Source organism: Vanessa cardui, chromosome 23, assembly GCF_905220365.1.
Source record: "Vanessa cardui chromosome 23, ilVanCard2.1, whole genome shotgun sequence".
NCBI lineage: Eukaryota > Metazoa > Arthropoda > Insecta > Lepidoptera > Nymphalidae > Vanessa > Vanessa cardui.
In genome coordinates, this window is record NC_061145.1 from 3,233,613 (window position 1) to 3,260,898 (window position 27,286).

At 33.2% G+C, this 27,286-nt stretch overlaps 1 protein-coding gene across 9 annotated transcripts in view; it reads left to right on the forward strand.

Annotated features, from left to right (window-relative positions):
• Window positions 1–26,430, forward strand: part of LOC124539905 (C-terminal-binding protein) — an 86,923-nt gene extending 60,493 nt beyond the window's left edge. For 6 of the 9 annotated variants that reach the window (XM_047117268.1, XM_047117271.1, XM_047117270.1 and 3 more), the window contains 9 exons: window positions 11,440–11,567; window positions 17,722–17,981; window positions 19,612–19,743; window positions 20,696–20,895; window positions 21,702–21,801; window positions 22,500–22,630; window positions 23,054–23,303; window positions 24,175–24,305; window positions 24,973–26,430. In XM_047117268.1, coding sequence (XP_046973224.1) covers window positions 11,485–11,567; window positions 17,722–17,981; window positions 19,612–19,743; window positions 20,696–20,895; window positions 21,702–21,801; window positions 22,500–22,630; window positions 23,054–23,303; window positions 24,175–24,305; window positions 24,973–25,035 — 1,350 coding nt within the window. In that variant the 5' untranslated portion in view covers window positions 11,440–11,484 and the 3' untranslated portion in view covers window positions 25,036–26,430. Of the gene's footprint in view, window positions 1–5,303; window positions 5,367–11,439; window positions 11,568–17,721; window positions 17,982–19,611; window positions 19,744–20,695; window positions 20,896–21,701; window positions 21,802–22,499; window positions 22,631–23,053; window positions 23,304–24,174; window positions 24,306–24,972 lie in introns of all 9 variants that reach the window. The other 3 variants (XM_047117269.1, XM_047117272.1, XM_047117276.1) reach the window with 2 other exon arrangements.
• Window positions 26,431–27,286: the final 856 nt, after the last annotated feature.

Consider the following 27,286-nt stretch of genomic DNA (forward strand, 5'->3'; position numbering starts at 1 on the left):
CATCCAAGAAGCCACTCAAACAAACAAAAAACATCAAAAGAGGTTCAGTTGTTTAATAATTCAGTGGTGTATATTATATATAAAGACATTATGTTAGTTAGACTTATAACGTACGATATGTAGTACCTTATCTTAATTGTCTACCATTATTTCGTAGATAATGACGCGTGTTTCTCGTTTGCTTACAATAGTAACTCGTAAATGAGGCATTTAATATGCATTTGCAGGTAGTGTCTATATATTAAGATTTGAGAGCACTCAGGCATTTAAATGTAAGATAATAGCGATAGTTTATAAATCTTATTAAATTTTAGTAATGATGCTTACGCTTGTCTTACCGTACCTTGCGTAGATCTCTCATTTTAATCTTCCCTAATATTATTGTATAAACGAGGAAATAGGGAGTGCTAAGTCGTGGGCACTCACTGATGCCCTATAAAATGCCCTGCGTTTTCCTTTGACTGTGAACGTGATTTTATTCATTAATATTAACGAGTTAAAAAAGTTAACGAGAAAAATCGTCGGTTGCATAATAAAAATTTAGGAATTTTAGTAGATTAACTCCACAGAGATGAATTTTATGTGCATAATAAATATTTTATATTACCACCAGTCTTTAAACTATCGTACTGAACATACTAAATTAAATAATATCTTAATGAGAATACTTAAGAAATAACTCAAACATTTTATTAATTTATATGTCTAGCACGTTTCATTAAAATAAATTCGAAAAATTAGTCTACATTAACGATAACAATGGTTCTTGGATTTTGTATCGCTATATATTTAAATAATGTATTCATACCGTCTGTTCGCTGTAGACATTGTCGGCAAAGGTAGGTAGGTACATAAAATCATAACGCTAATTCGCTGAAAATATTCGTGTATTCATATTCATTTGCTTATGTTAAATATGATAATGTTCTATATAATTAGGAAGGGGTAATGTTTTATTTTTTAAAGCGTTGTCTGACTGACTTTGATTAATGTATATAAATCATGTCATGATGGAAATTGCTCTTTTTTATTTTTTTAATTAATGATTTGTGAGGAATAATACAATTTTCCTCCAAGTCCCCATAGACGACAAACTTATTAACTCGTTCTCTTGGATCGATATTTTCGTCTCTTTGTAACTTCAAATATTTGATTTGTATCATTCTTAAACAGACGGTTCTAAATAATTTTAATTAATTACGTCGAGTCCTAGTTAATTTGACTTGGAATTACGAGTACCTTATTAAAAGTCGTTATACAGTAACAGTAACCGTCTGTAAATTTACCACTGCTGGGCTAAGGCCTGCTCTCCCATTAAAAGAGGGTTTGAAACATATTCATCGTTAAAAAAAGTCGTTATAACGTTAAATAAATCAATTTATATTATCACATCACTACATTACATTACAAGTAAGTATAGAATATAAAGAAGAAACTGAATTCCACGAGTCGAGATAAATAGCACGCTGTAGTAACGTGAGAAAACGTGTAATTAATTCAGTGCAAGGTCGCCGGCGAGTGACACGTTCGAGCTCAGAGATAACGACACGTAACGGTTAATTGATTCTGCGAACTATTCGTTATACATACATGCGTAAACAGACGCATTAACCGACAGCGGTGAAACTAATTATGCTTTACTTCTATTCAAGGAGATTTTGTATGGAGATAGCTTATAGGCTACGTGACAAATCTAGTTATACGCAACCGCAGACGTGGGAAATATATAAAACTTGCATGTTTTGTACGACTAAGTACAAAACATGCAAGTGACAGATTTAGAAACGTTTTTTCGGGTGGATATGTTAGAATATTTGTTTTATTAATAAATCGAGAGGTATAAAATTATTTTAAACTTTATTTTAGAAGATTAAATCAAAGATATCATTTTTATGCTATCACCACTTCGGAATGTAGATCTTACCGATAGTAAATCGACAGGAAGTTCAGTGGTTAGGTTTTTTACATCTAAAGCACATGATTAAATTAATTCGTATAATATATCTAAATATTTGAATTAATTATACCGTATGGTGATTCAGGGTTAGCGGAGTTGATTTAACCCTATTCAATCGTGTCAGTAAATGTAATAAAGAATAAAATAAATGTTCTGTTATGATTTTCTCATATGAACATAGATTCTCGGTTCGGACTGAGTAAGTTTATAGCCATTCCATTTCAGACCGTTAGAAATAATCGACTATGGATTTTTTTATTACACCCATCCGTCATTCGACTATCAAAGGAATCGTAGAAAGTTATCGAAAAAAAAACCAATAAGCCAGCAAAGGAATGTCCAAGGAAGTTGGCGTCTCGTTTGTGTCTTGTTATACTGTGATGTACAGCAAGATATATGCTGTGATAATATTAGAATTTGATAGAGATTATCGATGTTCATCTCTTTATATTTTATCGTGGAAGATTTTTTATTTAGTACAGGCAGGCGGAAGAGCAAATTGGTCACCTGATGGTTAGTGGTCACCTCCGCTAAGATACGATCGCTGTAATGTATTAACCATTGCTTACATCACTGAATAGACATCAACTTTGGGAACTAAAGTGTTGGGTCCTTTGTGCCTGTAGCTGCACTTGCTCACTCACCCGTTAAGCCGGAACAAAATAATACTATGTATTATTGCTTGCCGTGGAATATTCACAAAACCCTAACGCCACCAAGACACTATACGCAATTCGAATGGTTGTAAACGAGAATTATATTAATGAATAAATGTCACAATCAGACATTGATATATCATTATAGTTGTCATATAATTCCATTAGTGATCGTATAATAATTAGTATTATCTTACTAGTAGAAATTTTGTCCGCACATTATTGGAAATTTAAGGAGAAACTATTGACTTGTACATCGAACAACTAAGCACTGTTTTCTTGTAAAACACAGAAAGAGTTATTAAGTTTCTGTAGTTCATAATCTTTTGGTTATTAAAATATAAAAACCTTAACCTTAGCCTAACTTTGATATATTGTAATCTACATAAAATAATGCGTTAAATTGTATGCTGTTACAATATTTCGGGCTTAAATTCTTCACGCTTTCGGTAGTATCTCGAAATAAAAAATAGTGATAGTCTTTTCACCTTCTATGTAAAGTTTGTTTTATAAACAGATGTTTGTAGGTATACGAGTGACGTTTTTTGCCATTGTACTTATAATGTACTATGGTCACTTCCTATAGAATAGTATTTCGAAATATTTAATATATTATTAGTTCATAGCTAAGAAATGTTTAAAGCATCACAGACAATATATAGTCATTACATGTTATATTTGCTTTTGCGTGTTACAGTGACAAATGTAATGGAATAGATTTTAATGGAAATTTTTATAGATTGTATCATTTTCAAGCAGTGAAGCAGAACAGATTCGATGCGATTGATTCGAGCTTATTAACATATGTAGGTTATACGACTGAATAAAACCGCAAGTGATATGTAATTATTTATAATAGGAATAAACCCAATTAGACGAACGTATCGATGTTTGAATTTTTCCTTAACATTGTTTACGTAAAAACTTCAAGAGTAGTGATGACTGTTAAATAATTATTGATTGAAAAAAAATGTCTTGATTAGCTACTGACCCATTTAAATTATATTGTTTATGTTATAGGGAGTATGGTTTTCATCGATTACTTACTTGTTTAAGGTATATTTTAATTAAAAGTAATTGAATGTGTGAATCATTTGATTTTTTTTTATTAAAAAAGTTTTCATATGAGCTAGTTAGTCTTATAAAAAGTTTAAAAAACAACACAATTCGTCTGTATAAAGAGTTTTATGTGTTTTTGTATATTAACAATACAAACGAAAATACAAGATAAATATTTGATGTCTTTCACATCATAAAGTTTCTAGATTGCCATCGACACGTTTTGTATGTTTATTTTATGGGATTAAGTTAATTGGCTATGTACACAGTCAAACTATTCATATGATTTATAACTGTAATAAAACTTTTTGTAGGAGCAAGTTTCTTATCGTGTATAATCTGAATTACCTATTTGTAGTCAATCTCAATTGCAGAAAGGGTAAGAAAACAAAGCAATTTACCTCTGCTATATACTTAATACAACATACACAACATAAATGTATGACATAATTTTATTCTACCAGTCATGTTTATTCAAGGGCAAATATGTTTATTTACCTTTTCTCCTTCTACGATAATATTACACTAAAGCAAAATTTTCTTTACATAAATATTTAACAGTTTTGTATTTATAAAAACACTATATCGGCTTTTATATGATCAAGCCAAGAACTGTGGTTTTAACTTCAGTATCGCTTTGGCTTGAAACTACGGCTCGAATATACGTTCGTTGATTAATTTCATTTCGTAAAATAGGGTATTCTGTTGTGTTTAAAATAGTACTTCAAAATGTTGTATATCCTCATAAAAATACACAAAAAATATATATTTTCAATATAAACACCTTTTCTTGCCCGAAAATGAAATTAAAATTTAAACCTTTTTATTCCCGCAAAAAACGCTGTCAGTCATTTTCGTGACATCACAACTATATAAATAACAGTCCATATTCATAAATACGATCGTCACTCTGTTTTTACAAATCCGGTTTGCATTTTAATAAATAAACACGTACAAAATACGTATAAAATTTACTTTTTGAGATTTTTTTTAAACTTAATGTTAAAGTAAATCCTTAAGTTAAAGTTGATAGATATAGTTTAGCTGTTAATAACTTAACAATGAACTGACCGTATTTGCCGCTTTGTCGTCACACCATGGCGGCTCGTGATTTAGATCACGTGACATGTAGAAAAAAATTACGATTAAGCAATAATGTGCTTTTATGGCTCAAAATCAGAATTTTTAAGTATATTTCTATATAATTTTTATCAACTTTCATAATTTATATTTCACCACCGAAAGTACCCTGTTCAAAGAAAGAATTACGTCAGACAAAGTCGAGGATTGTTCGTAAAATGTTGGTGTAAATAATAAAATAAATCATAGTTATATATATTGTAGTAGGTATGATTGCAAGATTCCTATAGTTAGGTATTTAAATAACGATTAAATAAAACTGTAAGTAGGTATAGCTTGATTAGTCACAATGTATTTACATCTATAGTTACATGCGTATCGCGCATTAAAGAATATCCGATAACAAGGTAAAATATCGACCTACTAATAGACGCATTACATTTATAAAATTACCGCAACACAAGTTGACTAAACACATAATACGAAGCTCACCCCTCAGTAGGTAAGGTCGTAAAGTAGACTAGTAACTCAACAAGTTGTTTCTGCCCTAGGTAAAATGAGCGCGGCGAGCACAAGACCGTTTTGCGAACTTCAACCCTAATGACATTGAAATTGTGAGTAGACACAGTTATTGATCGTTCATTCATTCTCATGAATTACGCATTTGAACCAGTTCGACTTTCTTGTGACGCGTTACTCATACCGATATGTTACGATTAGCGAATTAACGGTCCCTTATGCAATACTCTGTTTAAGTAATTCATTTATTTCATATTTTAATACATGTACTGGAACCAATAAACTCGTTACAATATACAACTACCTCAAGAGAGATCTAAAAGTACGATAAGGAATGGTTATTCCTTGAAGAGACATTTCATTAATTAATTTGTTAATTAATAGTATCGATTTTTTTCTAGCTACATGTCTACAACCATTTTTTTATACAGTTCATCTACACATTGCTAAACGTTTAGTAAAACAGAAAGAATTCGAATGTAAAAGGTAGTCCCAAGAAGTGTGTTAAAAGTTTATTAATAGGGAAGTGTAAGATAAATATGTGCTTCGTGGTTTTACTTGCGTTAGATTTGAATAACATCACACGATGAGCACTGTCTGTCGGATGTAGTTATATAGCCTTCCTGAATAGACGGGCTACTAACTCAAATATAAAGCTTCATTTCTTAGTGCTAGTTAATGAAGTTAAGCGCGTTTAATCATACGAAATCTCCAGTTCTTATTATATAAACTAGCGGTGCTTCGCGGTACTTCAAGTTTTTTAAATTGAAATTGAATTCATCGTGCCGAACATAATCATTTATACTCATGAAGAGTTACTGTTTTGTCTACAGTTTGCCAGATTGAATGACGTTTACTTTTATAAATAAAGTAAATAATAAACCTTTTTTTATTAGTTTTAATGCTCCGATTCTTGGGTACGAAGCGTTAAGTTATAAAGCATTCCTGCATGTGCAGTCTTTTATTTTTGGCATGTCAAGACCTGAGACGAAATGCATTAATTGTTGTCTAAGCGATCTCGAGTCTTGCCCTTCAGATTCTCTCGTATGTTTTTTTTTTGTTTACGGCTGAATATCGATGAGTCGTTAAATCGCTTCTAAAATTTGTTCGTGGTTGGAATTTTGATTCAAAACATTACGAAACTAAATATCATGTAGTATATTTAATCCTTGTTCCATTTCATACATTTTGACTTTATCTACAAAAAGTATTTTATTTATCAATTGGTACATAACATGTTCCCTGTCCAAATAGCCGACACAATAGTTAAACAATACGCATGAATCATATCTGATTCACAGGACAGGGGAAGGGTTATATTTGTCTAGGCCCGCTGTTCAGTTTCGAAATTTTAACGAGAAAACATTTCAACAAACATAGCCGATGCTTTAACTACGATTAAAATTATAACTGAGCGTAAAAACAAGAGTCAAATTATTGTTGCCATGGAGAGGAATAAGACCCGTAATTATGACGACAAAATTATATCCCTGTTTCATTACAAGTTTGTTGATTAAAACAGGATAGATATATTTATACATTTTGAAAATGATTTACGCAGTATCGTGTGTGCCCTTTAATTAGAATCGTAGCCAATAAATAACATTTATACGTAGGCGGATATTCGTACGTGCACTAATGTTATCTTGTTATCGCTCGAATGTTTGCACAAAAACTAGAATATTAAATGGAAACAACACTCTGTATGACATTTACCATCGTTCATTACGTTTAAATTGTTGCGGAAAACATGAGCATCCTTATGAACTTATGTTTTATTTATATTCATTCTGATTAAATGTCCGTCTCATTTTTATGTATGGAAACTTTATCGTTTTTATTTCGACGTTGATTACGAAAATTCTTATTTAGTAGTTTACATTAATTATAATATTTTTTCCTATATGGAATATTTCAAATTGTATGCTAATCTGACTGTATCGCCATTTATAAAACATAATATACATATACATATGTATATATATATACTAAGATATATATAGATAAGGCGACAGTGGTATGCTTTCATAAGTAGTCTGAGATAAATTACAATTTTAATGATATCAAATAATAAACTGAAGTGTGTGTTTGTGTGTGTGTTCTTTGCTTTGTCCTCTAAAAACGTTTTAACCGATAGATGTGAAAGTTGGCAGTTGAACAATGTGAACGTGTTTGTAAAGAATGCGTTACGTTTTATAACTATCGATCGACTACTTTGAAGATAAAATCCAGAAAAGTTTTGCTATGATATCACGAGTTCGTTTCTGACTTCCACTTTGTACTTTTCATAATAAATATTTCAGTGTTTACTTTTAGAAATCTTTACTTTAAGGGAATTCCCTGTAGATAATAATCTGGTAGATACTATATACTATGCATATTGTTATTGTATAACACACCTGTCTATGCATGTATTTCCTTTTTATGAAGGATACTTTTATATTTATTTTATTTAATGAAATGAATTAAATATAAAATTCGATTAATAATTTCGCTTAGACTGTATCGTGATTTTTATTGGTACCGTCAGTACGTTGATTACTTCGCAGAATGGTAGACATCATCTACAACTACCGAAGGAGTGGTAGATTAGATTAGTGTTCGTTCAAACGTTATGCCCTAATGAAATTCGTAGAAGCGTATCAATTCGGTAAAAATATATTTAATTGCACAATTTTATTTTTATTATACCCACTGCTTCAGTTTTACGGGGTTTATTTATTTATTATCGATCAAAATTCGACTAAACAATAATCCCCAAAACCATACATAAGAAAGCTATTGAACTAATTAATTATGCTTAACATCCTGCTAAAGGATGATCAATATAACCTCCGTATCATATCAGCCACAACAATATTGGAAAAAAATAAATAAAAATAAAGTGTATTTTATTCTAAACAATTGAATACGTACATGCGTTTTTGTGAGCAACTATCCGTTGTGACTCACGAGACATCCATTGTATCTAGCTCGATGATTATCTCGGACAACTTCACGCGAGTGCCAACGGCAACCGTACAAAGTTTATATCGAATCGGATTAACGATGCGTGAACACGTAGAATACCAACTAAGTAAGCATTTTTTTAAATTATATCTAGAAATATCCATCGGTCGTCTCCATATATATTCCAATTTTCGTGATTGTTTAAACGGTATGACGTTTTTTTTTTTATCTTTATTTATTATAGAGGGTTTTTTCACTAAGTTAATATGTCACCCTCGTCATTATATACAGTTAAATACATTTCTCACATCACATATTACGGTATGACGTTGATGTGCTGTAGCGCCTCCTAGCCGTGAATTGCACAATGAATATTATAAAAACATTATCCATTAACAAAATATGATGATAATACGTACATACATGTACATACATGTATCAACTTTCGTGATGATCGATCAAATGCTATCGATTTATATTAATCTTAAATAATATATACAACTATCAATTTTCAGTTATTTATATATTCATAAATGTAAAAGTTATGTATATATTATACATATAATATAACGTAAAATTGAATGAAATTTTTACTTTTGTATGTCTTCAATGTGCGTCCTAAGGTCAATTGGAAAGGTTCCAATACTCTGTAAAACAGTTTAGGCGACTACCGTTTGACCCAGTTCATATATTTACATGTCATGAATGATTTGCTGGTGCTTTAAATAGTTGTATTGAAAAGAAACGAGAACAGACTAGATTTGTATGTTGTGATATAATGATGTCCTGCTCATCGATTTCGGCCACACGAACTATTCAACTGTGCAATTGTCCATAGTATTATCCTTCTTATTATAGGATGAGAATCTGAAACAGTTCTAACATAATTTTCCATGAGGATTTTCTTAATGTAGCATATCATTATATGTTTCTTGTTAAATTTAGTTATAAATAGCACAACATGAACCCTTATCGATCTAATTATACGGGCATTACCTGCTTTGAAGTACAAACATAAAATAAAGCTAGGATACAAATTGCAGTAAATTTCCATTTATGAAAATAGTCACTCAGGACAAACGTTTTTATTAGTATAGATTGCATTTTACGCATATCTTATCTTTAGTTTATCTGTAGTTTTTTTTATTGTTCTTATCTTAAGTTTATTAACGGTGATAACTGCCTAACAGTTCGTTCACATATGGTATTTCGTAAAAATATAAGTAATACTTATGCCTACGAATAATTTACATTCTTATATCATCAATATACATAAGCTCAATCATGAGATATATGTATGTTATAAGGATTACGCGGGTTTTGATCTAATTGATCTAGCAGTCTCATGACAAATGAATTACATAACACGTCTGATTTTGTCTGTATAATATGTATATATTTATATACATGTCTACATATGTACAGACAATACAGTTCAGTAGGTAGATATCTGTTTCTACAGTTTGTCACTCGATTGTCTTTTACGCTGGTCGAATTTAAAACTGAATGCACTTCTAGTTTTTGTAGATGTGTCTGTCTCGTTGTGAAAGCATTCGTCAAAAGCAGCCATTTTGCATCGTATAATAAATACACTTTGATATTACAATAATTGTTAATAACTAACGTAATTGTTCAATCGCGCCGTGATGACAAAGCTCTCGAACTGTAATTGCTTTCGTTATCATTGAAGCGGTTCTCGCAAGGCATTATTATACACGCCCTACTCTTTAATTATCGTCATTGTGAATACAGTTCACTCTGATTTGTTCTCGCATACAAATTAAAAGTGAATTATTGCGATGCATGAAGTATGCGTGCGGCTTTAGCTACGTTTAGTGCATATTGACTTGGTCTTTTGATCGTTTTAATTACATTAATAATTCACACTGAATTAATATCTGGGTTAACTAACTATTTGTATTTGAAAAATATTTTTATAATAACTTTTTGTTATTATAATTTCCTCGTTTGTGAGTCGTTGAAATAATTAACCAAAATCTAAGATAGAAACGACGAACAACTGGCATTTATTGTTAAGAATTTGACGTTCGATGTGCTACAGTTATTTTTGTTACATTTCGATTGTTGATTTTTGTAATTAATAAATAATTGTAGATATGGGTGTCGTATCATTGCAGTCACTATGAGCAACTATTAGTCAAGATAATTAGTACTTATATATGCTATTATTAATTCTAGAAAAATAAACCTCTTTAATTCAGGATAACTTCTAATCGATAACAAAAAAATGTATTAATTATGATTAAACTTCTATTTTAAATCAATTTTTGTAAGATTATTTAATCCTTGTGTTGCTTTTGTCTCTGACTGGGGTCTTCACTAATCTTCAAATCATATTGTATTTCAGAAAAATGTATGTTTTCCAGTTGTTTAGTTACTCGGTCCTTAATTATATCACATCAAACCGTAATCATTAACAATGAATGAAACCTTGATGCTTAATATTTGTATAAAAAGTATTAATTTAAACTATGTATTTTCTAGAATGTTTTATTTTAATTCTACTCCAATACCAATATAAATACATAATAAACGTTTTAAAAGATCAATCGTGGAGGATTATACGGTAATCAAATTAAAAATATAACGACTGCATGTCGGCGTCTCTGGACCATGTATAATGGTGGTAATAATATGTAGATTCTATGAATGAATTAAATAAGAGAGCATACAATGTTTTGTTCCATATCATCAAGCGATAAGCATGGCAAACAATTTCATTAAATTCTATATCCCTTTTTAGGGCTCTGTAGCCAAATGGCAAGAAACGGAACCCTTGCGGATTCGTCATGCGTCTGCCTATCTGTCTGTTCGTATCTCACTGACGCTTTTATTAAAATTATCTGTGCCCGCTCTTGAAAGATCGAAAAGCATAAATAACGCATTTATTTCAATGTTTAGAATGTGAGTAACATTATTAATAGAAATAAATTATAAGTTGGATTTGACGTTTATTTTTAAAATTAGAATCGAAACGAGAGTCGCACTACAGCGAATAGCAATGAAGCGTGTACAATACAGAACGTATAATATTATTCACGAACTTTCCTCAAATATTAAATCACGTATAATTAATTTAAAAACTCACAAAATACCTAATACTTGAGTTTCGTAGCACGTTTTCGTTTCGCAGCGGAAAGATTCGAGTTCTGCGAAGTTATCTCGACTGTCACGTAATTAATGGAACTTTGTTCGCAGGTGACGCGCTGCGGAGCGGTAGTTAAAGCGGCTCTGCCGCTTTAAATGGACAAACGCAAGATGCTGCCAAAGAGAGCGCGTATGGATAGCATGCGGGGTCCTATCGCAAATGGACCCCTGCAGTCGAGGTAAGGACACAAACCAATAATACTAAATTTATCATTAAGTTTTTGAATGTATAATATCATATTTATATTATATGTGTGTGTATATTAAACAGATGTTTGTTGCTTATACTACTTATCATAATCATATGTTAAGAAGCAGCGGAAGGACCGTGCCGTGCATCCTATGGGATATCCCCAGGGAAACCTACTGGATTTACTTTAGCTATAGAGGGTTTCGGTAACCTGTATGTTTAAAAGATCAAATTTAATAATTGGAATTGCAAAAATAAAAATATTGGGATTACTTATGTACAAAATTTCGTCCCTAATTTTAACTTCCTGGGTGATATATTTAAGCAGGTGATATAACAGCTCTTACTCCTCGTAAGCAGAAGTCTAAACATAGTTTTATCCTATGCATCACCCTCTTTATGTTGATTAAATCTATAACACCAGTCTATGATTTATTAATATAAGTCTAAATGATTTTATATGTGTAACATCCGAAATTACGTATATCCAAACAGACTTCCACCCCCATTTATATACCAGAACCCACATGGGGAATTAAGTTTGAAAAAACCTCACATAAATTCTATAAAAAAAACCTGTATACCAAATTAGGTCAACCGGTTTAAGTCGTGTGTTGTCAGTCAATCAATTTTAGAATTCTGTATACTGAATAGTATCTAAAAGTTTGGTTATTAGTATGGTTGTTGTGATTAAACCGTATTTTATATACGAAATGTTTACAAATTGCGAAGTCACGATTTATATAGAAATTTAAGAGAGCAATCACCCGCTGCAGTCGACCGCATTGCGTTTAACTGCCCTGAACCGAACACTATTCACGTTCATAATATACATAGCGACTTAAATAAGTTCCACAGTTCTTGAAGGAAACTTTAAAACGGTGCCATTCATTACTTAGTCCATTGAACTCGTGATCTTGATAAAAGGACATAGAATACAAACACGATAAAATCTACCGGATGCATTAACTTGGTCGGAACTCTGCTAACTCGGGGTTTAGAGATAAACTTTTGACATTCAGGCGTTAGTCTTGCTTTTCGTTAACGATGGCTAACTAAAATCAATATGGCTTTATTATTATACATTATTATAACGAAATAAATAATCGTGACAACTTTAAATGTTCTAGCTACGTTAACGGGTATTATTTATGTTTATTATACGAGTAATATAGCTCGGAAACTCAAATTCAAAAGTCAAGGTTGTGAGAATAAATTATTTTTCATAACCTTATTTTCTTATAGCAAACTATGATATGACTGATAACTTATTTCAAAAACCTTGTTATGTTAAAATTTTATCAAATATCACAGAAAGTGTTAACAACTATTTAATTTATATTTCGAAATTATCTTGGTAAAATGTTTATTTCAATACAGAGATGTTTGGTTAATTTGTATTAGTAACTTTGTCAAATTATTTAAAAATATTGCCTTTAATGTATTCATTTCCTAAAGCCGTACTTAGAACAATATTATCTCAGCAACTGGATAAGCTGTACTTAAGTACCTACAATCGGTCATAAAGTATTGTCCATTTGTCGATATTCGCTCGCAAAAATAATAACAATTTCCAAGCTACTATTTAATAGATTACATAGATGACAATAAAAACATTAAAAATTTAAGGGAACATATGCGTGATAAACAACTTCTTTACAAATAAATAAAATTTTAACAAAAAGAAAAACCGACTTCAAACAAAACACTATTTTAAAACAAATGAATATGCACGAAAAAGTTATAAAAATAATTGCGTATTCAACATATTTTTTAGAGTCTTCCTAAGTTAAATGAAATGAAAAATATTAGACTACTTAAAAGTCGATTAACGATTATATCATGTAGTTATAGTTATTGGTATATTTGGAGCCGGTGTCAGCCACGGTGCCCTTGCCCCAACAATCAAAAGAAAGAAGCGATACGAGCCCCTTGATTGATCCAGTATATTATTGTGTAAAAGGTAATTTGTAAAAAACATATTTGTTAAAGTATTCTCGTATTGTTTTTTGATAGATATACTGTAGGGTTTTATTGGCTGACACCGACTCCAAATATAACAATAATTATAACTACATGATATAATCGTTAATCGACTTTTAAGTAGTCTAATATTTTTCATTTCATTTAACTTAGGAAGACTCTAAAAAATATGTTGAATACGCAATTATTTTTATAACTTTTTCGTGCATATTCATTTGTTTTAAAATAGTGTTTTGTTTGAAGTCGGTTTTTCTTTTTGTTAAAATTTTATTTATTTTTTTATTTTAAGTGAAGCTGATGTTGACTAACTAATTTTTTTTAATATGGATAGATTAAGCGTTCCGTTTATATGAGTCAGAAACTACTTCGAGGACAATTTCAAAGGAAACTTGCGAATAAAGCAAAAATAGACTTTCGAAAATGCGGATTTAATACGTCACGCGGCGTAAACTACAAGGATCCCTCGAAAGAGCTGTAATCGAAATCAGCAAAAAAAACTTTGAAAAAGACCAACTATATTTCGTACATCATATGACATCACATCACATACACAAAATTTGATTAAAGATAGTAAGAAATTCTGCCCCATATCGCACCCTAACTGCGAGCCGTATAGGAGTTCCATCACTACATAGTATAAAACAAAGTCGCTTTTTCTGTCCCTATATCTTTAAATCTACGCAACGGATTTTGATGCGGTTTTTTTTAAAAGATAGTGTGATTCAAGGGGAAGGTTTGTGTATAATACATGAACAATATAGTAAAGAAACACTGATAATTTTAGAAGTTTGCGATGTGATGTCGTAAATAAACAAATTCTGTAGTATATTTAGTATCAGTATTGCACCCCTGCGAAGCCGGGGTGGGTAGCTAGTTGATTATAATATTCGACTATGATAATTACATAAACATAACCACATTATGGAAGGTGACTCAAATATCCAAATAACCTATAAATAAAAGATTCGACTGAGTATCGCTATCGACGTGCTCCTCAGAATTGTTCCGTTCCCTTCCGTTCCGTTACTTTGTCATGGATCCTGTGCTCAGAACCTTACCAAATTTTCACCAAATAACCCTTGAAGTATATATTTTATAATAAAAAAAGAATTACCAAAATTGGTTAACGTGATTTTCAGTTATTCACCGATTTGTCGCGCATATACATAATGCAAATTTAAGACTTATGTCGTTTTCACATGGATACCATCATCGGAAAAAAAAATAAAAAAAATGGGACCCCACGGGAAGCACTACCTTTCAAACAAAAAAAAAATTATCAAAATCGGTCCACCCAGTGAAAAGTTATGAGGTAACAAACACAAAAAAAGAAAAAAAAAGATATAAAAAAATACAGACGAATTGATAACCTCCTCCTTTTGGAAGTCGGTTGAAAATGGATGGTCTATGGTCATGTTTCATTTATTTTTGTTTATTTTAATTTGACTAAATATAATCAAAATGACAACCTCATATTTGCCTTAGATGAACAAGAAAACCTCCAAACGGAATTATAACACGATAAAATAAATTATTTTATGAATATAAAATAATTATTTATATTCATAAAATGTTGAAAATTATTCAAACTAATTTGCTATTAACGAATCGGTGCTCAGGAAAATAATTTTCATTAAACCGACGTTTAATTATCGATCAAATCTATAATTTCATGTCAAACGGTCTTTCTAATCGCGAAGTATAAGTAACTATTCGGTAAAATTTGAACGGACTAATCACATTAAAATAATGCTTCCTGAATTTTTTTTTTATTAATTGTTGCGTGTTACTTTGGTCGGCTGCGTGTTGTAATGATTATATTAATCCTTTCTAATGAGGTCCGAATGAACTCTAGGCATGCAATACGTCTTTCGAATTTAGCTGTGCCCATGGAGCACTTTATATATGTAAATTTATTGCATTAAAGGGCAATAAATCGTGATGTATTTGCTTTCAAAGAGGTACTCTAAGCTAGCGGCTTGAATTTTGAGTATTTTACGATAAAAAGTATAAGTAGCTACTATTATATCAGATATTTAACGTTGTCTTGGAAAAAAAGTCCAGCCCAGATTGTAATTCCCTAGTAAGTTAATTATCGATGTTATGGATGGTATTGAAGAATAGACGCTAAATATGCCCAGGATACAATCGTGCAATAAAATATTTGAGAGTCATATCCTAATAAGTCACAAATTAAGAAATAATATTTTGTTGACCCAAGTAGGTACTAGAATATTTAAACTTAAATTAATTCCAGATATTGCGGGATTACTTAAATTTGTAAGTTTTTATAATAATAACCTACATAGTTACTTTCGTCTCGCCTTGACCTATCCTAACGTTTCTATGACTGTGCCTGCATTGCAGCTCCGCTATAAACTCTTTAGAGAAATTCTTTAGTTTATAGCGATAAATTTCTAAACTAAAACGCACACGGTCTCATGCCATATATTATACTATTCGAAACATAAAATCGTAGATGAAATGATAACAATATGACACATTGCACTAATATATTTTGTAAAGACTTTTAAAACTGTAGTTTGTAAAGTTTTTGTGACTGCACAATCAGCTAGAATGTCTGTCGGCGTCCACTAATTGCCTCTGGGAGTGCGTCCATCGCTCAGCAAGCCTACAAAGCCTCGTCCATCGGGCACAGTCAACTTATTCTTTTTCCGCTCTAATCCTATTTGTTTTCCATCAAAACTTGCCCAAAGGGTTCGCCTCCATTGCTACCCCATCTCTTTGTTTGCCCCCAAATCTGTTATCGTCTGCCCGGGTAAAGTTTCGTCGAAATTCCGTAACTTCCACCCTCGGAATTACTTTCTCGTTTCGCCCGCTGAAAGTTTTCGTCGGCAATAATAATAATTCTGCCTCGCTATGACGAAAGTTTAATTTATTAGTTTAATCGTACTGGCACGGCCTTAATTATTCCGGAGTCGAGGAAGGGTCCCTTCAATCGGTTTAATCTAGTTGGGATGTTAGAATTCGTGTTCCGAGTAGCCGATATTTGATTTTGAATCCAATTTGTCCATCGATTCGTTTCGGTCGTTGACATTCGTGGGTTTTTGGTTTAATAATACCTTACCTCTTTGATATACGCCGGGTTTTAAATTACTAAAATTCTGAGACAACTTGATTGATTCATATGGGAAATTAATTCAGGTTCATGTTGGGTCCCTATAGTACGGACAGAAAATCGAATTATTTTAATTTAATAGAATATTTGACATATTATATTTATTTTAAAAAAAATGAATACAATTACGACTTAGTTTTTAAATTTGAATATATATCAATCATATTCTCAGACATGTCGTACAGTATTTGTTATGAAGCGAAAGATTTCCATTGGAACAAACTAAAATATTATATACATACCAACTTGACTCCTTTTAAATGTATAAACTTTCATTACGACGGTTTGATAGTAGTTCTTACGGAATTCCTAACATGGAAACCGCAACTGCGCTCAGTAATTCCCAGGCAGAATGTCCAACAATTACTCGACAGCGAAACAATTACACTTGATTAATTTGCAGTGGGAATCGCTTATTCGGTGAAGCGTGTCGCATTAAGTATTTTTTATTTACCCAGAGTTTTAAATCGATGCGAATATTTAAATTTGTTTAAATTGCTTACTAAAATTGACGTTTTTGTCTCTAATGAAATTACTGAACGCTAACTTCACATTGATGGATATAGTCGACATTCTAGAGACAGCTAAATTTTATAACAATCTTATCGCCCTGAATTAGATTTTTTTTCAGTATTACATCACTAAATAAAACGATACATCGATTTCTGTACACTTTATAAAATGTTTTAATTACTGATAATCCAAAAGTCTTGGAGCGAGTGTAAATCCTACAATTAATATTAATCCATAGTGAAAAAAGAGGAGGCGCTTTTTTGTAATGCCTGACTATAATATCTACATACATAAAACTTATTCTAGAAAATGTATCGCATTCGGAAAATGTTAAGCGAATTTAATTATATAAGAAAATGCGTTCCGAAGTAACTCGTTTTAGATTTAAACTATGACAATTTGAATTTCAACTTCTCATTAACTTGTATGTTTAGCGTAATCATATGTTTATTCTCTGTATATATTTGGCCTGTTCGTGTTTTTTAATAGATGGTTTCGTTGATTCCAGGCCCTTGGTGGCACTACTCGACGGTCGAGACTGCACCGTCGAGATGCCGATACTGAAGGATGTGGCGACGGTGGCGTTCTGCGACGCTCAGTCCACATCCGAGATACACGAGAAAGTCCTCAACGAGGCCGTTGGCGCGCTCATGTGGCACACCATTATCCTCACCAAGGAGGACCTCGAGAAGTTCAAGGCGCTTCGGATCATCGTACGCATAGGTTCCGGTGTCGACAATATAGACGTCAAAGCCGCCGGTGAACTAGGTAAATATGACATAATTACGTATTGTACGACACAACTTAGATGTCGCATCGGCAAAATTCGTAAAACCGATCACATCCGAATTAAGTACGCTATCCCAAATTACCAATATTTATTTCTCACGCGAATATGATCTTTGCATAAACGTAATAACTTTAATGTCATATGACCTAATATATTCGTCAATTTGACGCGTCGATTTACATGCACTTGCTTTCTCTGACGCATGAATCTATAGCGACGAATAGCGTCGAATGGCGCGATAGGGAGCTATTTCTATTGGTTGTGTAAATCGGCAGTAATCGGTTTTATGTTCATTCCATTGCATTTTCCGATGCTACATCTAATTTGTGTCTTACTATAACTTACGATCGTTATCTGTGGATTAATTCCAAAAATAATCTACGAAGACGATAAAAACAAAAAAAAGACAGTTACACAACATGGACATATATATGTATAATAAGCGCTTATATTATGTAGGTTGGGTATTGTATGTCTAATAAACAGGAATATGATGGAAAAACAAATATGAATATAGTCAAGCTTTCAAACGATTTAATTATTTCAGAAAAATATCGATAAGGAAGTTATGTTGAATGTAATATATGTCAAATATTACATTTTGATTATTCTGCCTGTCCAAATATATAACTAAAAATGTAAGCAGTTCATTAAATAAATAAAAGCTATATCGATAAATTTGAAGTTGTATTAAATACAGCTAAAAATAGTTACTAGCAAATAGCTTCTTAAACGTAATGTTATTTAAGAGACAGAGTAGCTGCTAATTTTATTGACGACTCATCTCTATGTATATTTGAATTACCTTTCGATTTAGTAGACCCATGTAAAAATCCAATAAAATTGTGTTTCAGCTAACTTGACTGAAACATATTTTAACACTGAATAAATAATATACAATGTATGATGCATATGAAATCGTTTAATAACAACTAGACGATGCTCAATAAAAGTATAGAATTCCAGCATTCTATCAATATCACGTAACCATATATGAATATATAAATAAATAATGTGTATATAAATTAATTAGAAGCTGTTGATCGTGTTCGAAATGGGTTTTTACTATTATTACCCGCTTATCAAATTTGTTCTATCGAAACATTTGTTATCTTGAATGACAAATGCTATTCTCATAGAATTTTCGTGCATAATAAATTGTTGTAAATTTTTATCTGTTTATTATACATGAAATACTAACTACATTTTTAATAATATTTCCCACGGTCATTTGTATTAATATAATTTTATAAACATTATTTAAAATTAATAATTAATTTAAATTATTTACGTATATTATATACGTATATTCTCATAGCACATATGGAAGACTATTTCGGAGTTTATAAATAGTATACATTTATAACTATCTATATGATTACTATATCTTATTTTTGATGGGTGAAAAATATTTATTATATAGTAAGTATATAGAATATAGTGAGTTTCTTGTCTGTGCTTCTCAATAGAAATAATTCAATAAAATAATATTTCGTCAAATAATCGTAACTATTTTGAATTTTATTGTTTCCATGTTAAATGTTTTCTATGTAAATAATGAATGTAGTTTTGTATTATTGTTTCAATGTTGTCGTCATTTGTTTCCAGGGATAGCTGTATGTAATGTACCGGGCTACGGTGTGGAAGAGGTAGCGGACACGACGATGTGTCTCATATTGAATTTATATCGACGGACGTATTGGCTCGCCAATATGGTACGGGAAGGGAAAAAATTTACAGGTACGTTTGATTGGATCACAATACACAAGATTTTACGCTAAAAGTTTGAAAGGGTTGTTTTAAAGCTATAAATGTATTATACAAGATTAATGCAGTATTCAGTGGCTTTATATAGGATATAATAACACATTTATGCTTATTCGTTTGATATCAAGCGAAAGAGTCTTGGGAATATTATTATTAAAATTATAGTTATATACTATAATCTCCTTTAATGATAGATGAACCATTATAACAGAGAGCACTTGGGATATTATCTTGATGGATACATAGTTTATCATTATGTATGTATTATATATGTAGTAATAGTTTACTATCACAGTGTGTTTAAAGTTATTATCTGAACTAAATAAAAATAATTACTATAACAAGTAATAGAATACGTTTTAATCATGTCTCAACTATTGAAAGTTATTCAATCTGCATATTTTGTTGATACACGACACTAATAATAATTATTACCAACACTAATTCTTGTGTCCATCTTTAAACCTTCTTACAACTGTACTATTATCAAAAACTTAATACTCCTATTGTACCTTTTGAGTATAATTATTTTAGTGTGGAGTTTAATATGGTTAGAGCAGAGATGGCCCAGTGGTTAGAACGCGTGCATCTTAACCGATGATTGCGGGTTCAAACCCAGGCAAGCACCGCTGATTCATGTGCTTAATTTGTCTTTATAATTCATCTCGTGCTCAGCGGTGAAGGAAAACATCATGAGGAAAGCTGCATGTGACAAATTTCATAGAAATTCTGCCACATGTGTATTCCACCAACCCGCATTGGAACAGCGTGGTGGAATATGTTGCAAACCTTCTCCTCAAAGGGAGAGGAGGCCTTTAGCCCAGCAGTGGGAATTTACAGGCTGTTGTTGTTGTTAATATGGTTGCAAGTATGCCTTAAAGGGAAATGGAGAATGTGTAATTTGAATGATTTGTCCGTCGCGCAGGTCCAGAGCAGGTGCGCGAGGCGGCGGCGGGCTGCGCTCGCATCCGCGGCGACACGCTTGGCATCGTGGGTCTCGGCCGCATCGGCTCGGCCGTCGCGCTGCGGGCCAAGGCCTTCGGCTTCAACGTCATCTTCTACGACCCCTACCTGCCCGACGGCATCGAGAAGTCGCTAGGTCTCACCAGGGTCTACACGCTGCAGGTATTATAATAATAATAATAATAATAATCATTGATGCAGAAGGCAGTACTCCTCGGCACGGCTCGTATTGTGAGGAAGTTCCTCTCTCTGGAGCCCTGACCACCGGTGGCTTGGACCCTGTTCCCGCCACTGGTTGGCCTCTGTATTTTATATTTTTAAATATATTTTATGTTCGTATTTTATATTTAAAAATGTAACATTATATGAGTGAAAATAAATAAAAAGAATAATCATTTATTTCAGACCATAATTTACATAGATCCATATAGTGTTAGTAAAAATAAATTAATTAATCTTAATACCTAAATTGGTTAGTAAGTTCACAAAAGCAATTTTGCTTAATTATTTATGTATGACATTTTTTTTTTTTTATTCATGACTGGTTTACTCCATTGACGATGTCATACCCAAACTTATAATCAATGTACTGTAAATGTAATGTAAATAGTTGTCATTATTGTGGTTTTTCTAATTTTTAACTTATATTTACCGATTACCCAAATATCTGCTCACTAAATTACGAAAGATGGTAACTGTAATACGGTCCATCTTACATTAGTCGTGATCTAATGTGGTTGTATTTTTTTTTTAAATTATTAAGTTTAGAGTCATGCATTTAATCGGATGTGTATTAAAATAATGTACATGTAGAGAGCGCTTATAGATGTTTTTTACATTGAAATAAAATGGGTATTTGTACCATGTTTATGACTTGACGTTGCTTTTACATTTGAACATCATTTTATGCATTAATTCTGTTAAATTATAAAAATAAAAGTTTACAAACGTTAATTTAATGTTTCCAGGACCTCCTATTCCAGAGTGACTGTGTGTCATTGCACTGCAGCCTAAACGAACACAATCATCACCTCATCAATGAATTCACTATCAAACAGATGCGCCCAGGTTTGTTGTAAAAACGATATGATACAAACACTGTATAATTTATATAAAAAGTAGTATACAAGCTCTGACTTAATGTTAAAATATGACATAAAAAAGTACATTTCCATGCCAATTTTATTTATTTTTGATACGAAATTATAGCTAAAAGTAATGTTTTAGATAACTTACAACATATCTAGATATAACTAAGTATAGTACGACACAAGTTAGACGTAGCATCGGAAAATGAAATGGAATGAAAATAAATTACGATTACTGTCGATTTACACAACCAATAGAAATAGCTCCCTATCGCGCCATTCGACGCTATTTGTCGCTATAGATTCACGCGTCAGAGAAAGCAGGTGCATGTAAATAGACGCGTCAAATTGACGAATATATTAGGTCATATGATATTACAAGTTAATACATTTGTGCAAAGATCATATTCGCGTGAGAAATAAATATTGATAATTTGGGATAGCGTACTCAATTCGGACGTGATCGGTTTTACGAATTTTGCCGATGCTACATCTAAGTTGTGTCGTACTATAACTGATTGCGTCTTAAACTTGTAAACAGTGTAAATTTCCATTTGCCTACTGCCTTGATAGTTATCACAGATAAAAAATATATTTGTTTAAGTAATGACTTAAAAGCACCTCCTGTGCGCACATTATCCCTGTGGTTGTGGTTGTTTGACACGTGCGTGTGCGCAGGCGCGTTCCTGGTGAACACGGCGCGCGGCGGGCTCGTGGACGACGAGGGTCTGGCGGCGGCGCTCAAGCAGGGCCGCATCCGCGCCGCCGCGCTCGACGTGCACGAGAACGAGCCCTTCAACGTCTTCCAGGCGAGTACCTACCGCGACGCGCACGCGCCATACATATGATTCAGCTTCGAACGTTATCTAATTCATTTAAAATGGCAACACTAAAAAGTGTTTGTAATAACATAGTAAAACATTGCGTCGAACATAAGCGTTCGTGTGCTACATACTACGAGTACAATGGATAGTTATACATCAATATGTCACAAAAAGTAAACAGTTTTTGTCCTCGTTGACCCATTGATATTTAACTTATTAAAATTATTATTAAATTATTATTGTTGTAACTTGATGACTTGCTCGTAGTTTCCGTTTAATACACTGTAAACGCCTTCGGTAAAATTATGCAGAGGGGCATACATTTCACACCAATGAGGCAGAACCGATCGACAGGCTCCCGTAATGTAAGGACGAGCTGCATTAAAAATAAATTATTAAACGTTCCAGCAGGGCCCGCTGAAGGACGCGCCCAACGTGCTCTGCACGCCGCACGCGGCGTTCTACTCGGACGCGTCGGCGCAGGAGCTGCGCGAGATGGCCGCGTCGGAGATAAGGCGCGCCATCGTCGGCCGCATCCCCGACTGCCTGCGCAACTGCGTCAACAAGGACTACTTCCTGGCCGGCGCCGCGCCCGTGCTGGCGCCCCCCGCCCCCCCGATCCCCGCGCCGCAGCCGCCGCCCGCCACCTACAGCGAAGGTGCCCATCAACAACAACAACAACAGCCTGTAAATTCCCACTGCTGGGCCAAAAGCCTCCTCTCCCTTTGAGGAGGTCTGGAACATATTCCACCACGCTGTTCCACTCTGTTGTGGAATAAACATGTGGAAGAATTTCTATGAAATTTGTCACATGCAGGTTTCCTCACGATGTTTTCTTTCACCGCTGAGCACGAGATGAATTATAAAGACATTTATAATTAAGCACATGAATCAGCGGTGCTTGCCTGGGTTTGAACCCGCAATCATCGGTTAAGATGCACGCGTTCTTACCACTGGGCCATCTCGACTCTTGCCCATGTGCCCATTGCGACATGTTATTCCGTAAAATCAAATAAAACGATTGACTACATTGTTTCTAAAAATATGTTCCTATAGATAAAACTAGTTATTACGGTATATTAATCATTTTGGACATCCCGACGTTTCGAGCACTTGAGCGTCCGTGACCACGACCACGTCACTTTATTTAAATGTGTAATAATCGCGAAAATTTAAGACAACATTATGTTCCTATAAATATGTAAGCAATTCCGTCAAATGATTAATGAAAATCGACGAGAGCACGATAAGATTTTGTATTTTCGAAAATTATATATACTACCGCCAACGATTTCTCAATTGAGAAATTGAAAAATCGTTGGCGGTAATTGTTAATAATATTGCCTTCGTTCTTCAAATAGACAAATGTCATCTTAGTCTACCCGTGACCACGAACACTGCAAAGTGCTCGAAACGTCGGGATGTTTAAAAATAATTAATATACGCGATTCATCCGTTATAATTAGTTTTATTTAAAAGATATTCTGTGTACTTATTAGATGTTTAATGTGATCGTGTGGTGTCCGCAGGCATGAACGGCGGCTACTACGGCGGCGGGGGCGCGCAGGCGGCGCACTCCACCACGGCCGTGCACGAGGCGCCCGCGCTGCCGCCGCAGCCCGCGCCGCAGCCGCCGCCGCCGCAGCCGCCCATCACGCTCGTGAGTACACCCTCATTATCATCATACCATGGATGCCATGCTTGCACCTGAGATGGCCCAGTGGTTAGAACGCGTGCATCTTAACCGATGAATGCGGGTTCAAACCCAGGCAAGCACCGCTATATGTATGTGCTTAATTTGTGTTTATAATTCATCTCGTGAGGAAACCTGCATGTGTCTAATTTCATCGAAGTTCTGCGACATGTGCATTCCACCAACCCGCATTGGAACAGCGTGGTGGAATATGTTCCAAACCCTCTCCTTAATGGCAGAGGAGGCCTTATCCCAGCAGTGGGAAATTTACAGGCTGTTACTTTACTTTACTTTACTTTTAGCCAGATTGAATTGACAGTGTAAACAGACACTGAAATAAATGATCTATAACAATGCTAATAGTTTTGGATTGAGCGAGTACCTACTGATGTGGCTTATTCAAAATCAAAAATCGAAATAAACTTTATTCAAGTAGGCTTTTACAAGCACTTTTGAATCGTCATTTTACAATTAATTGAAGCTACCACCGGTTCGGAAAGTAGATTCTACCGAGAAGAACCGGCAAGAAACACAGTAGTTACTCTTTTTTGCTTTTATATCTCAAAGCAGAAAAAAACCCTAAAATAATTTTACAAATGAATGTTGTAAATTAACATGATGTTATTAATTACAGCCGATCAACACTTCGGACCCGGCCAACCACCAGATGAAGCAAGAAAGCTCCGACGTCCACTAGGCGACACGCTACGTTACAGTACCGTACAGCGCCGAGCAACAAACATACAAACAATAGTTTTATTGATTCCATCGCAACTATGTCATAAGTACCTACGTCGTAAGCCAACGAGTGATATATTATGTGGAGCGACGTTTGCATACGCATGCGGTTAGATTAGACGAAACCAAACAGCTACAAAGGCCGATACTCACACACGTCCCGACACGACAGTGCTAAAGACATTGCATTGGAACGGCACACGAGTGGACTACTGCGAAACGTAGCTTACAGTGGCGAATGTGATGGTATTCGGGTGTTTTGAATATATTTTTTTTGCAAAAGAAAAAAATCGATCCTGTCCAATGGACGCGATGCTTACGGACTTTATGGTTATAAGTATAGATGTGAATGAAGATAAATAATGTATAAGTGAAGCGTGTTGGTGCAAACGTCGTGTATTGAGCGAATAGTTGATTCTGTGTTTGTATTTGGTAAGTTGGGACAGCTATATTATATACTGTTATGTGAAATGCGTGCAACAATCGCAGGACGATGTATGTATGAGGTGTAGGAGGGGACGATGTATCGAACGATGATTTTTGTACATTTTATTTTTCAATGGACGAATGTTATCTTTGTTGACATTATTTGAAACTCTTGGATTGATTCAATGAAATTGCAATGTACAGACCGTAAAAACGTTAGTATATTATAGATATTTGGATGTCAGACTGTAAAGTATAGATTTGTGAAAGGATTTTGTGATAAGTCAACGCAGACCGAGGAATGGAAACGAACGGCGTCGCTCTACTAGAACAAATAAATAAAACGGATATCACGATTCGACGAACAAGGATGTGCTACTGATTTAGTAACTTAGTAGATTGTGTTATTGAGACGCGCATACGACGTGATCCGCTAAAACAATAAGTCTGATAATTATAATAGTTGCGGCTTCGATGGATCGCCCCCCCCGTGTGTTCAGCATTTGTTCGCATTTGTAACGCCCGCTCCGAGAGCCTGCACGTGCATACAAAACTGTTAATTTTTAAGTATCAACAATGGATTGTAGAATTCTATCATCACACTAATTAACGAGTAAACAGGAGGACTTGTGTTTTTTTTTTATTAATTTGAAATGTACAAAATCACGCTTTCATTTGATTATATATATATTTTTTTTTTCTTTTCTAAATAGAATTAAGTAAAGGATTTGTACATGAAACGGAACACCAATAAATTAGACCGAAACTCAATAGCGGGCCGCACCCGATTAAATCTGACGATCGTGAGAATTGGTATTTAAAATTAGTATTTACTTACAGTTTAGTTTAATGACAAAAAAACAATGTGTATATTTTATGAGAAAGTGAAAAAGTTCTTAAATAAAACTATTGTTTTCGGATTAATGACTCTGGCGTTTTATTTATTTATAACCTCAAATATATGGCAACACTAAAATTCGTATAAAATACATATAAAAAGTTGAATAACATGATCATAATAGAACATTAACCAATTTTTATTATGAATAAGCCAAGCCAAGGCTCTTTTCAAGATAGTGCTTGTAACACATGGCACAATTATGTTTTATATGTTTCAAATAATGGAAGTATTAGTATTGATCGACATTTGGTCGCTGATTTTGGTTATATTGGTATAGTACCATACTTAAATTACCTTAAGTATGGTACTATACCAATCATAGGAGTAATGACAAAAAATTTGCAAATTTGACATAAATCTAATGTTAAGGTTGCTATCTGCTAAAAGCTGTTATATTGTGTTTAACAAGTTTTTGACTTATCAATTGCTATCCATAATAACTTTACTTCCAAAGTTCAAAATTCAAATTGCCATTTTTTTTCCAAAATCACAATGAAAATTAAAGATGATTCAAGATCACAACCAATTATAGCGAGTCAATTATTGAATTGATTCATCATTACTTATTTATCTCTACTCGTTAAAGTTGAAATGTGGATGATATCTATAATAGTGGTTAGTACACCATAATCATGTTAACACAGGCGGGGTTTACTGAATTTAACTTTTGTTACCGATCAATGTAAGTCTTTAAACATTGCTTGTGCTCAATATAAATATTGATCCTTATTTATAACATGTAACAGGGATGTTATATCTTTAGTTATAGCTACTTAATTAATTCATCATTAATCTGTTGTAGAAAAGGTATTTAACAATATCGCGTTATAACCATCATAACAATAAAAGTCAGTCTTTTCTATTATAAAAAGAGATCAAAAAT